Raw genomic sequence first — 12,202 nt, 5'->3', positions numbered from 1 at the left:
GGACATAAACAAACCCTTTAAAAGAAAGATGCAATTCACTGGCACCATGGCTCAATAGGCTAATCCTTTGCCTGCGGCGCCAGCACACCGGGTTCTAGTCCCGGTTGGGGCGCCGGATTCTGTCCTGGTTGCCCCTCTTCCAGGCCAGCTCTCTGCTATGGTCTGGGAGGGCAGTGGAGGATGGCCCAAGTGCTTGGGCCCTGCACCCCATGGGAGACCAGGAGAAGCACCTGGCTCCTGCCTTCGGATCAGTGCAGCACGCTGTCCGCGGCAGCCATTGGAGGGTGAACCAAAGGAAAGAAAGGAAGACCTTTCTCTCTGTCTCTCTCTCTCTCACTGTCCACTCGCCTGTCAAAAAAAAAAAAAAAAAAAAAAAAAAAAAAGGATGCAATTCAAAAGGTGACAAAGATGCTACCAAAACAGTCAGATTTATTTAGATTTATTATAGATTTAGAAACTCTTATAATTTCTTTACTCTTCAGCATTCTTAGCCTAACTTAAATGTAATTTGACTAAGATATTATCTGTGATAAAATGTTTATTAATGTAGACTGGGTTTATTTTTAAAAAATATTTATTTATTTGAAAGACAGAGTTACAGAGAGAGAGGGAGAGATACAGAGATCTTGCATCCACTGGTTCACTCCCCAGATGATTCATCCTCCTGGTGATCAAAACAAGTACAGCTAGGCCAGCCTGAAGCCAGTAGCCAGGAGTCTCTTCCAGCTGCCCCACATGGGTGGCAGGAGCCCAAGCCCTTGGGCCATCTTCCACTGCTTTTCCCAGGCCATTATAAGGGAGCTGGATCAGAAGTAGAGCAGTTGGGACTCAAACAGGCACCCCTTTAACTATTAAACCACATTGTCTGACACTCGGTGAGGTTTAGAAGAGAAAGATAAGTCAAAATATGTTGAGCACTTATAATTTTCAATGCTTCATAAGCATAAATTTATATAGTTACTGTCATTTTTAATGTAATGATTTACTTTAAAAATAGCTTAAACATAGCTAGTGGAAACAGGAACTATTTTATAACTGTTAGATGACCATATTGCATTTAACAAGTGTTCCATTTAATTGACTCTAAGTCCTATTAGGTAGTGAGGAATTCATTATAATTATTCTAAATTCAATTCAGTTCCAATAGGAGTATTTAATAAATATTTATATTGGCTGCTTTCCTATCATATATTTTTTCCTATCATATTTTTAGGAGTGAAAAATCAGTGAGTCATCATGAATTGGGCAAATGAGAGCACCCCAAAAGAATTTATACTACTTGGCTTCTCAGACAGACCCTGGCTACAAATGCCCCTTTTTGTGATCTTGCTAATATCATACACATTCACCATTTTTGGTAATGTGTCCATCATGATGGTGTGCATTCTGGATCCCAAACTTCATACTCCCATGTATTTCTTTCTCACTAATCTCTCCATCTTAGATCTCTGCTACACCACAACCACAGTCCCTCAGATGTTGGTGAACATTTGTCTCAACAAAAAGACCATCAGCTATGGTGGCTGTGTAGCCCAGCTCATCATCTTCCTGGCCTTGGGTGCTACTGAATGTCTCCTCCTGGCTGTCATGTCCTTTGACAGATTTGTGGCAATTTGCAGACCCCTGCACTATGTAGTCATCATGAATCGTTGGTTCTGCCTAAGAATGGCAGCCTTCTCATGGCTCACTGGTTTCAGCAACTCAGTGTTGCAGTCTACCTTGACCATTCACATGCCACGCTGTGGCCATCGGGAAGTGGACCACTTTTTCTGTGAGGTTCCTGCCCTTCTCAAGTTGTCATGTGCTGACACAAAACCCATTGAGGCTGAGCTCTTTTTCTTTAGTGTATTAATTCTGCTAATCCCAGTGACATTCATCCTCATCTCATATGGCTTCATAGCTCAAGCAGTATTGAAAATCAAATCAGCAGAAGGACGGCGAAAAGCTTTTGGGACGTGCGGATCACACATGACTGTGGTGTCTCTCTTTTATGGAACAGCCATCTATATGTATTTACAACCACCATCATCCACCTCCAAAGACTGGGGAAAGATGATTTCCCTCTTCTATGGAATCATCACACCCATGTTGAACCCCCTCATCTACAGCCTTAGAAATAAAGATATGAAGGAGGCCTTCAAGAGGGTGATGTCAAGAATCTTTTTTTAAAGAAATAAGAAGTACTAATGTGATGAGGATTTTCTCTCTTTATCCTTGAAGATGACAACATTTGAAGTGATTTTTCGAGCTCTTGTGACTTCATTGAAATTCTTTTCATAGGAAATTCTTACTCTATACAGGAAGTAATGCTAATACCAAAGGGTATGTTTTACTTTTTTTAAAGTTAAACTGACAGCCGGAAGTCCACCAATGCACTCTGTTCCTTGAGGTAACTCATTTTAATTTCAGGGATTTGGCTGATTCACCTTCTCATTTATATACTATTTGTTCTAAATCATCTTGTTTATGTTGTAATGTAGGTATTTTGATATATTTATGATTAAACAACCTATGATCCTAAACCAAAATTCATTATTCAAAAACCAGTTGTTCAATAACTTTATACCCTCACATGTCTTGAAAAAAATTCTGTCGTATGCTTCCTTCCATAACTTCCATAACTACATGATCTAAACACATAGTCTGGCTCAAATTCAGCTGTCTTTAAACTAGCTAACTGCTTGTATTTCATTAAAAACCTGAAATGTCACTTGACTTTCATTTACAATTCTAACATTGCTCTTTTTTCTCCCTTTTATTGAGTTCCTTATTTGTCCCAACATCTGTCCTAGGGAGTGAAATTTCTGCTAATAGTAAAGTTAATTAGTTACAAGACATGTTAATGAGAATCTTTTTGTACAGTAACCTTAATTAGTTAATTATATGGGCAAGCATTTCATAAACAATTTAAATAGTTGAAAATTGAATGTATTTAACTATTTTTGTATTGTTGAATATTTGCATTACTTGTTTTGACTATTGTAAATACAATCACAAAGAATTCAACAGATAAGCATCTGTGTCTAATTGTCAGTTTATATTCTTGAAAATGGTAGTAATATCTCAAATCATAAAATTCTTTGAATATCTAAGAGTCAATACATATTGCCCAATTGCTTTACAAAAGTTTTGAAATATTCCACATTCTCACAATAACTGTATATCACAAAAGAGAATATTTGCTTCATGAGTCGTTGAAAACTCAGAGCTTTCATCTGTTGAGACATTTCCGTTTCAGAGGCAAAAATATTATCATCTTACTATTTCATTTCCTTGAGTATTTTTAAAGTAGTATATTATTCATATGTCTGGCTCTTCAGCCAGATCTGAATGCCTTAAGGGCTGATTCTGAGGCCGGAGTGCTGTTCAGAACATCTGCTATTCTATGAGTCTGCTGTGTATCCTGCTTCCCATGTTGGATCTTTCTCTCCCTTTTTAATTCTGTCAGTTAGTATTAGCAGACACTAGTCTTTTTTTTTAATTTTTTTATTTTTATTTATTTATTTTCTTGACAGGCAGAGTGGACAGTGAGAGAGAGAGACAGACAGAGAGAAAGGTCTTCCTTTTGCTGTTGGTTCACCCTCCAATGGCCGTCGTGGCTGGTGCGCTGCGGCCAGCGCACCATGCTGATCCGAAGGCAGGAGCCAGGTGCTTCTCCTGGTCTCCCATGGGGTGCAGGGCCCAAGCACTTGGGCCATCCTTCACTGCACTCCCTGGCCACAGCAGAGAGCTGGCCTGGAAGAGGGGCAACCGGGACAGAATCCGGCGCCCCGGCCGGGACTAGAACCCAGTGTGCCGGCGCCGCAAGGTGGAGGATTAGCCTAGTGAGCCGTGGCGCCAGCCAGCAGACACTAGTCTTATTTATGTGATCCCTTCAACTCTTAGACCTATCAGTATGATCACTTGTGAACTGAAATTGATCACTTTGACTAGTGAGATGGCATTTCCCTTTTCCCTTCCATGTTGAATACAGTCCTCATTGCTTAATTTGATTTGCCAAGAAAATGTGAACATAAAATATGGGAGTCACTTACTGATGAGACTTTAAGATCTAGTGCACATTCTTCCAGGCTCTTTCCTTCTGCCAATCAAGACAATTTTCAGGTTGGGGGTCCTTAATTAGCCTGACATATAGACTGAATACAATGTGAAGTATAACTCCAAAGCTTGATAGACAATTAGCATGAGTGATAAATAAACCTTTATTACTTAAAGTCACTGGGAGTTTGGAGATTCTTATTACTAAATTATAATACAGCTAATCTTAACTGATATTAGAAATTGATAATAGGAGTTGGGTTCTAATGTTTACAATTATAAAATAGGAGATGCTGACATAACAGTAAGGTGACAGATGGTGAAAATAGATGCTAAAGATTGGAATAATAATGATCTATGCTATAAAGTATGCAATCATTTTTGGAACTATCACCTGCAATAATTTAGAAGGCTGATAGTGAAACCAATGAATATAAATCTAGATGAAGATATTAGATAACAATATATATTTGTTAATTTTTTGTACATTTGACAAGATTTCACTGAAAAAACTAAACTCAAAAAAATAACTCCCTATTTTCAAGTAGAAATGAAAGAAAATGGGAAGCATCCAGAAATTCAGGGCCTGTGGGGAGCAACTGGGAGCAACTCGGACTATACTAAGTTACTGGAATTAAGACTTATTCTATGCATCTGCTCTCCCACAATATGGCGCTGGGAGAGGAGGAAACAGCTTCTACACAGCTGCCTCCAGTTCAACCAATAAACTGTAGGACCTGCTCCTGATTGGAGGAAAGCAGCGTACTCAGCGTGTGGGTAGCAGAGTTGGGATTGGTGGAAGAGGACTATAAAGGAGGAGAGAGACAACATGCACCAGGAACATCTATCTGAAGGAACACCTGTGCAGCCCCCGAGAGAGTCGGCCGGCGGTGTGCCGCTCCCCTGCGGAAGTGGGGAAAGTGGCAGGGGGCCCGCCCCTCCACGGAGGTGGAGGGACGGTAGCCAACCCGGGAAGAACCAGCAGCAAACCCGGGGAGGGCCGAGCAGACAAAAGAACAGCGCAGGGTCCTGTGTTGTTCCTCCACGAAGAGGGGGAGTGACAAGGGCCTTAATTGGCTAGAAAAGAAAAAAAAAAAACCCTCCAAGGGGGACAGCTTGTGGTATAGTGGGCTAAGCTGCTGCTTTCAACACCAGCATCCCACATGGGCACTGGTTTGTGTCCCAGCTGCTCCACCTCTGATCCAACTCCCTGCTAATGGACTGGGAAGAGCAGAAGATGACCAAAGTTCTTAGACCACTGCCACCCATGTGAGAAACCCTGATGATGTTCCTTTTTCCTGGCTTCAGCTTGGCTCTCCCCTGACCCTTTTGGCCATCTCAGGGGTGAACCAATGGATGAAAGACCTCTCTGCCTCTCCCTCTCTCTCTCTGTAACTGTGACTTTCAAATAAATAGATACATCTTTTAAAAAAAACTTCCCAGTTAGAGGTATTATATAAAATTGAGAGCATTGTTGGAATAAATCAATTAAAATATCTCTAGCAATTAGAATTTATTCAAGAATGTAGTCAATACACCTGTCATTAAACTTTCCTAGTGCATTAAAGTAGCACGTGATATATCCTTTTTTTTTTTTTTTTTTGACAGGCAGAGTGGACAGTGAGAGAGAGAGACAGAGAGAAAGGTCTTCCTTTTTTTCCGTTGGTTCACCCTCCAATGGCCGCCATGGCCAGCATGCTGCAGCCAGCGCACTGCGCTGATCCAAAGGTAGGAGCCAGGTGCTTCTCCTGGTCTCTCATGGGGTGCAGGGCCCAAGCACTTGGGCCATCCTTCACTGCATTCCCTGGCCACAGCAGAGAGCTGGCCTGGAAGAGGGGCAACCGGGACAGAATCTGGCGCCCTGACAGGGACTAGAACCTGGTATGCTGGCACCTCAGGCGGAGGAGCCTATTGAGCCATGGCGCCAGCCACGTGATATATCCTTTCAACTGAAATCAATGGTTCAAGGAAGGGGAAAAGTAAAGATAATAAATTTATTGCACCAAAGACCAGTCGGCTAAATGAAATTACAAGTGAATATATAGAGACAGAATCACAACAATTGTGGATTTGGTCATTAGAATACAGAACAGACTAACAGCGAATATACAAAAGTCTAAATTGTTGAAAGCATTATATCAAATAAAGTATCAACCTGGATTATAGAAGTTTCTGATTATGGCAAATTAATACTTGGACTCTCAATCTTCTTAAAGAAGGAATGGAATTGAAAAGCCTTGCATTTTGTCTATTATCCTATACAGAGATCGATACTGTGCATAATTCCAACAGCCCTCCAAAAGTGTAGAGCCAAGGGTTATGAAGAATAATAGACAGAGAAGCTATTTCTAAAATGTAGAAGACAAAAACATTATTGAATCGCAGTTGAACTCCTCACAGTAACTGCTAACTGGTTTTGGGCATTTTCTGGGACTTCATGTTTACCTCTAAACTTCCTCATTTTGGTTGGAAGTGTTTATGCTTGTCATCTTGTTTCAGACCCATCTACTACATTTTGTGCATTTAGAGGAAAGATAACTTTTCTTTGTAGTTCATAGATTACTGAACCAAGAAAATTCAATTATAAACCTAACAAAAACACTAGGGGACATTAAGCAGGGCTCCTGAAATTTGGGTTGGGTCTTGCATCTAATTGGATGAAAACCTCTACTTGTCTCTTTCCAGAGGGATCAAATATACTTTTATGAAGACAGAAAAATAAATCAAATCTTTTATGTCTATAGGGGAAGACTAGTAGTCTTTAAGACTGTCCATAAATATTTCTCATTCTTTCTGGATATATGATATGAATATACTTCTTTCTATCTTTAAACTAAGTCTGTGACCATGAGTTCTGAGTCACAGTAATTGTTAAATATCCAGGAATATTTTTAAGGGCCATTCTGTGTATTGCAACATTTACATCCCTTCATCAGATAATCCAGGAAATCTTAAATAGTGTATATTTGTACTCTTATGGAGACTAACATAGAAAAGAGTCACCAGCTACATTCAATGGATGTGAAACATGCAAAAAATAAAATTTTGTGTTGTTGAACTACAATAATTTGGGTCTTAATAACTGACATACCTTAATTGGTCATATTTCTTTTAAAATAATAATAATGTGTCTCTTTCTATGCCAGTACCATGCTGTTTCAGTTACACAGGTCTTTAGTACCTACTGACCTTGGGTATTTTGATGCCTCTAGCTTTGTACTTTTTGGTCAAGATTACTTTGGATATTTGGGGACCTTTGTGCTTTCATGTGAATATTAGGATTTTTGTCTACTTCTGTGAAGACTATAATTGGTATTTTCGTGAAGATTGTGCTGGATTGTGAATCATTTTGGAAGATATGGACATTTATTTTTTTTGTTGTTTTTTTGTTTGTTTTATTTTTTTAACTTTTATTTAATGAATATAAATTTCCAAAGTACGGCTTATGGATTACAATGGCTTCCCCCCATACCGTCCCTCCCACCCACAACCCTCCCCTTTCCCACTCCCTCTCCCCTTCCATTCACATCAAGATTCATTTTCGATTCTCTTAATATACAGATCAGTTTAGCATACATTACGTAAAGATTTCAACAGTTTGCTCCCACACAGAAACATAAAGTGAAAAATAATAGATGATTTTTAAATGATGATGAAATCAGATCAGACCTATTGTCATGTTTAATCCCAGTGAGAGTCAAGTTGGGAGTTGAGAATTTCTTCTTCTTCTTTTTTTTTTTTTTTTTTTTTACAGAAGATCAGTTTAGTATACATTAAGTAAAGATTTCAACAGTTTGCACCCACATAGAAACACAAAGTGAAATATACTGTTTGAGTACTCGTTATAGCATTAAATCTCAATGCACAGCACATTAAGGACAGAGATCCTACATGAGGAGTAAGTGCACAGTGACTCCTGTTGTTGACTTTACCAATTGACACTCCTGTCTATGGCATCAGTAATCTCCCTATGCTCCAGTCATGAGTTTCCAAGGCTATGGAAGCCTTTTGAGTTCACCGACTCTTATCTTGTTTAGACAAGGTCATAGTCAAAGTGGAGGTTCTCTCCTCCCTTCAGAGAAAGGTACCTCCTTCTTTGAAGACCTGTTCTTTCCACTGGGATCTCACTCACAGAGATCTTTCATTTAGGTTTTGTTTTTTTTTTTTTTTTTTTTTTTTTTTTTTTTTTTTTTTTTGCCAGAGTGTCTTGGCTTTCCATGCCTGAGAAACTCTCATGGGTTTTTTAGCCAGATCCAAATGCCTTAAGGGCTGATTCTTAGCCCAGAGTGCTATTTAGGACATCTGCCATTCTGTGAGTCTGCTGTGTATCATGCGTCCCATTTTGGATTTTTCTCTCCTTTTTAATTCTATCAATTAGTATTATCAGACATTAGTCTTGTTTATGTGATCCCTTTGACTGTTAGACCTATCATTATGATCAATTATGAACTGAAACTGATCACTTTGACTAGTAAGATGGCATTGGTACATGCCACCTTGATGGCATTGAATTGGAATCCCCTGTTCTGTTGAATTGTTCATTTCATTTTGATTTCTCTTCAATATTTCAATCTCATGTTCTATTAAATTTCTCATTTCATTTTAATTCCTTCTTAAGATTTCATTTTCATGAGATTTTCTGTCATGGCCTCCATGGATTTCAGTAGTTCATGCATTTGTTTTTGATTACATCTAAATATTCTTATAAATTTTTTTAGTTCCATTTCTTGCATTTCTTCTATATCATCATCTTCATAATCTTCTATTGGAGTGTCATGTTCATTTGGGAGCATCACAATGTCTTCCTTGTTCTTGTTTTTTTTCGGTTTTTGCATTTGTTGTTTGGCATTTGTGGAGATATTCTTTGGTTTCTTTTTTTCCCGCTGTGCTGGCTTTTCTCATTATATTACAACTCTAGATTAAGTGGACTGTCTGTTTTTGGTGAGTCTCTAGAGGCTTATGGTGGGTGTGGCCAGAGATTTCTGTTCAGTTCTTCAGGGTTAAGGGTGTGCCTAAGGTGACACATTCAGGTTTGGCATGGTAAATCTTCTCTCCCTCTTTCTTTTACTCAGAAGGGAAGTAATTCCACTCAGCTGAGCTCTTCTCCTTGATGGCATTCAGTGCCTGAGCGTTAGCCCCAGTGGGTATAATATTCATCTGCTCTGTCCCAAGGACCACACAAAGATTCTGTGCAGTCCTCAGTGTAAGCTCAGATTCCCCTGTGATGTTTTTCACTTGGTACCAGGGCTGTTGGAGCTTGTGGTGTCTCCCCCCAAGACTACTCACATCTCAGCCACACCATGAGTTCTCCCACACACCCTTAGGTTTTTTTTCACAGTCTCAGTTCATAAGCTCCACACATTCACTAGATCTTATTCTCCTGTTATTTCTCCCCACCAGAATCAGGTTTTTTTGCTTGGCTGAGGGTGGGTGCAGCCCCAAGCTGGCACAGCTATTACATATGTCCAAAATGGTGCCCGCTCTATTGGCTCATACACATTTGTAAGGTGAGTGGAGAAAGAATCATGTCCATACCATCCCTTTTTTTTTTTTAGATTTTAAAAACTGTTTATTTAATAAAAGTTAAACATATAAAATTAAAATTAACATACAACCTAAAAATCATCTATTAGTTAGAGGATCTTTTTTATACATGTTTTTAGCTTAAATTCAACTCAAGATTAATGGTGATCACTTACACCAACAAATGCTGGCAACTTAATCTAGTTAACAAAAATTACAAAGTCAGCTACATGAACATAATATACAGGGAAATTATGGCCAGATTAATGCAGTAGAAACACATAAAATTTTTAATGATGAAACATTCAATATTCTTGTTCATTAATATAGCCTCATTTTTTTTTACCAAAAAATAGTATCCACACTATGTACAGAGCTATACATCAGCTTTTTGTTTTCCCATATAAACATTACACATCCAAAAAATGGTACTACCATCATAAGTGAAAAATCAACACAAGAAAAAAAGCCAATATACAAAAAAAAGCCAAACAGCAAACCTTACAGCTGCTCATCCTAAACATGTTTGGTTTCTCCCATAAAATCAAAGCTCCATGAATGAACATAAAATAGATCAGTTTTAGAGATGCCCTAACAGGCTTAGAAAACAGGTTATTGAAGGAAAAACTCTAAACAAATGGCTATTTACAAATTAACTCATATTTAAGCTTAACTGGACAATAGTTAGGCTTTAAAATTGAAGACATATATATATATTTATATATTTTTATACATTTTATATATATTATATATATTTATATATATATTATATATATATAAAGATCTCTTTAGCAGGTTGGTGTTTTGCCCTGATGCTTCTAAGAACTGCCGTGATATGTTAAGTTCAAAGCATATGAAAATTCTGTTATGACTCATAATAAAAAGGATGTACTATCAGTTTAGTGGGGGCCTGATATTAAGATCTTAGTAATTCATTTAGTGCTGATCTCACAGCACCTATCTAGAAAAGTTGCTTTATTCAACAAACTGAGGGAACTGTGATAGTAGTAATGAAAAAAGTTAAACGAATAGCAGTTCTCAAATGCAGTTTCTTCAAGTCTCATTCTCCTGAAGCAAACAATGACATTGATATCTTCCTTACTCATCTAACAAATAATTTACCTTTAGAAAAATATAAGGATAAAAAGGTAAATGTAAAGCCCTGCAGAGATGAAATCCAACAGTTTTTCTGATTATTGAGGCATCAAATGCCTGACTTTGTATTTAGAGATATCTTGATATTGTGTCATGGGTTTATCAGCAATTTCACAAGTTCCTGCTCCAACTTTGCCAGTTGTACTCTCTGGTGAAGCAAAAATGCTCCCCTTTACCTGGCTCTGTTGTTGAATTGTTGCATTTCACCTTCTGGTCCTCTGTTTCCTGTTAAAGCTCTTTTATTCTCTGTGCTTTTTTTCCAAACCAATCTTCTTTTTATATTCATGTTGCTGGACAATCATTTCTTTTTTTGACATGGATTTGTTGCCACAGTCTTCCTTTGCCTTCCTCCCTTCAACAGGCTTGGGGTTCAATAGTGGTGTTACTTCAGCATTGCCATAACCAGCAAAGGTGATTGCAGCGATGCCATTTTCTTCATCTATCTCCTCAATTTCTGCTTCATTAACACTGCCCATCTTCACTCCAGATTGCCATACATTTGTCTCCTACTTTCCATAAATGAATGGGCTGAGTAGAAGCAAAACTCTCTGAAGGTTTCAGAAGGTTGAGTTGACAGAAGGTCTTTGGTTAGTTCTATGACTTCCATTAATTACTTTTCCTCCCCCCCCGGGTCTGAGTTCTGAAACTGTTCCTTCAGTGACAGATGGGCAGTGGTCACAGAATCAGCAATTCCAGGAAGCATCAGGTGTTGTGATCTACGTATCAGCAGGTCAAAGTGGGTGTACTCAAGTACTCTACTGAAGGAAGGCATTTCAGGGATATAGAGAGCCACTTAATTATGCTCAGATAAACTATTTCAGAATCCAAAATCTGGAACCCTTTTCAGATAAGTTAAATTTGTTTGACTCCTAATATTCTTGTAAATTTTTCTACAATTTTAGCAACTCTTCATTTTCTCCATTTCCGAATAATGGAGCTTCAACTTGCTGGAGTTGAGCTTTGTAGCTTGCCAGTTGCTTTGCTAGATCCTTGGACATCTTGTGTGATGTGGGGGTGGGGCAGTGGGAAGGGAAAGGGGCAAATTAGCCCAGTGATGGTGGCAGTGGCAACAGGGGCAGCAGATATAGGAAAAATATCCGTGACGACAAGGCCAAGAGGTGTGGAAAAGAAGAACTCAGTCTGCAGAGCTAGACATTTTTCAAAAGGAAAAATACAAATAGCTAACGCATGAAAAATGCTCAGTATCACTAGCCATAAAGGAAATGCAAATAAAATCACAATGAGTTATCATCTTACTCTAGTTAGAATGGCTTTAACCATAAGTTAAAAAAATTGCTGGCAAATATGTTTATAAAAGGGAATCCCGATATACTATTGATCAGAATGCCAGTTAGTACAGTTATTATGGGAAGCAGTATGGTGATTCCTGAAAAAACTAAATATAGATCTACCACAGGACCCAGCTATCCCACTTTGGGAATATATCCAAAGGAAATGAAGTCAAGGTGTAAAAGAGATACTTGCA

The 12,202-nt window shown here is 38.5% G+C and overlaps 1 protein-coding gene and 1 pseudogene across 1 annotated transcript; one reads left to right on the top strand and one right to left on the bottom strand.

The window, feature by feature from the left end:
- The first annotated feature begins 1,236 nt into the window (after positions 1-1,236).
- On the top strand, positions 1,237-2,169 carry LOC100342967 (putative olfactory receptor 2B3). Its single transcript, XM_008262423.3, has one exon. The coding sequence runs from the start codon at positions 1,237-1,239 to the stop codon at positions 2,167-2,169; it is 933 nt and encodes a 310-aa protein (XP_008260645.3).
- An 8,585-nt stretch (positions 2,170-10,754) lies between these two features.
- LOC100349074 (survival of motor neuron-related-splicing factor 30-like) lies at positions 10,755-11,714 on the bottom strand (annotated as a pseudogene).
- Between the last annotated feature and the right edge of the window lie 488 nt (positions 11,715-12,202).

Source organism: Oryctolagus cuniculus, chromosome 5 (genome assembly GCF_051225735.1).
Source record: "Oryctolagus cuniculus isolate XC-2025 breed Fujian yellow rabbit chromosome 5, ASM5122573v1, whole genome shotgun sequence".
In the NCBI taxonomy this organism is placed as follows: domain Eukaryota; kingdom Metazoa; phylum Chordata; class Mammalia; order Lagomorpha; family Leporidae; genus Oryctolagus; species Oryctolagus cuniculus.
The sequence above is the reverse complement of the archived record's forward strand: the minus strand, read 5'-3'. Positions and strand labels throughout refer to the sequence as shown.

Bases quoted from the DNA above. Each gene is read 5' to 3' on its own strand.
- LOC100342967 (XM_008262423.3), top strand. From the start codon at position 1,237: ATGAATTGGGCAAATGAGAGCACCCCAAAAGAATTTATACTACTTGGC.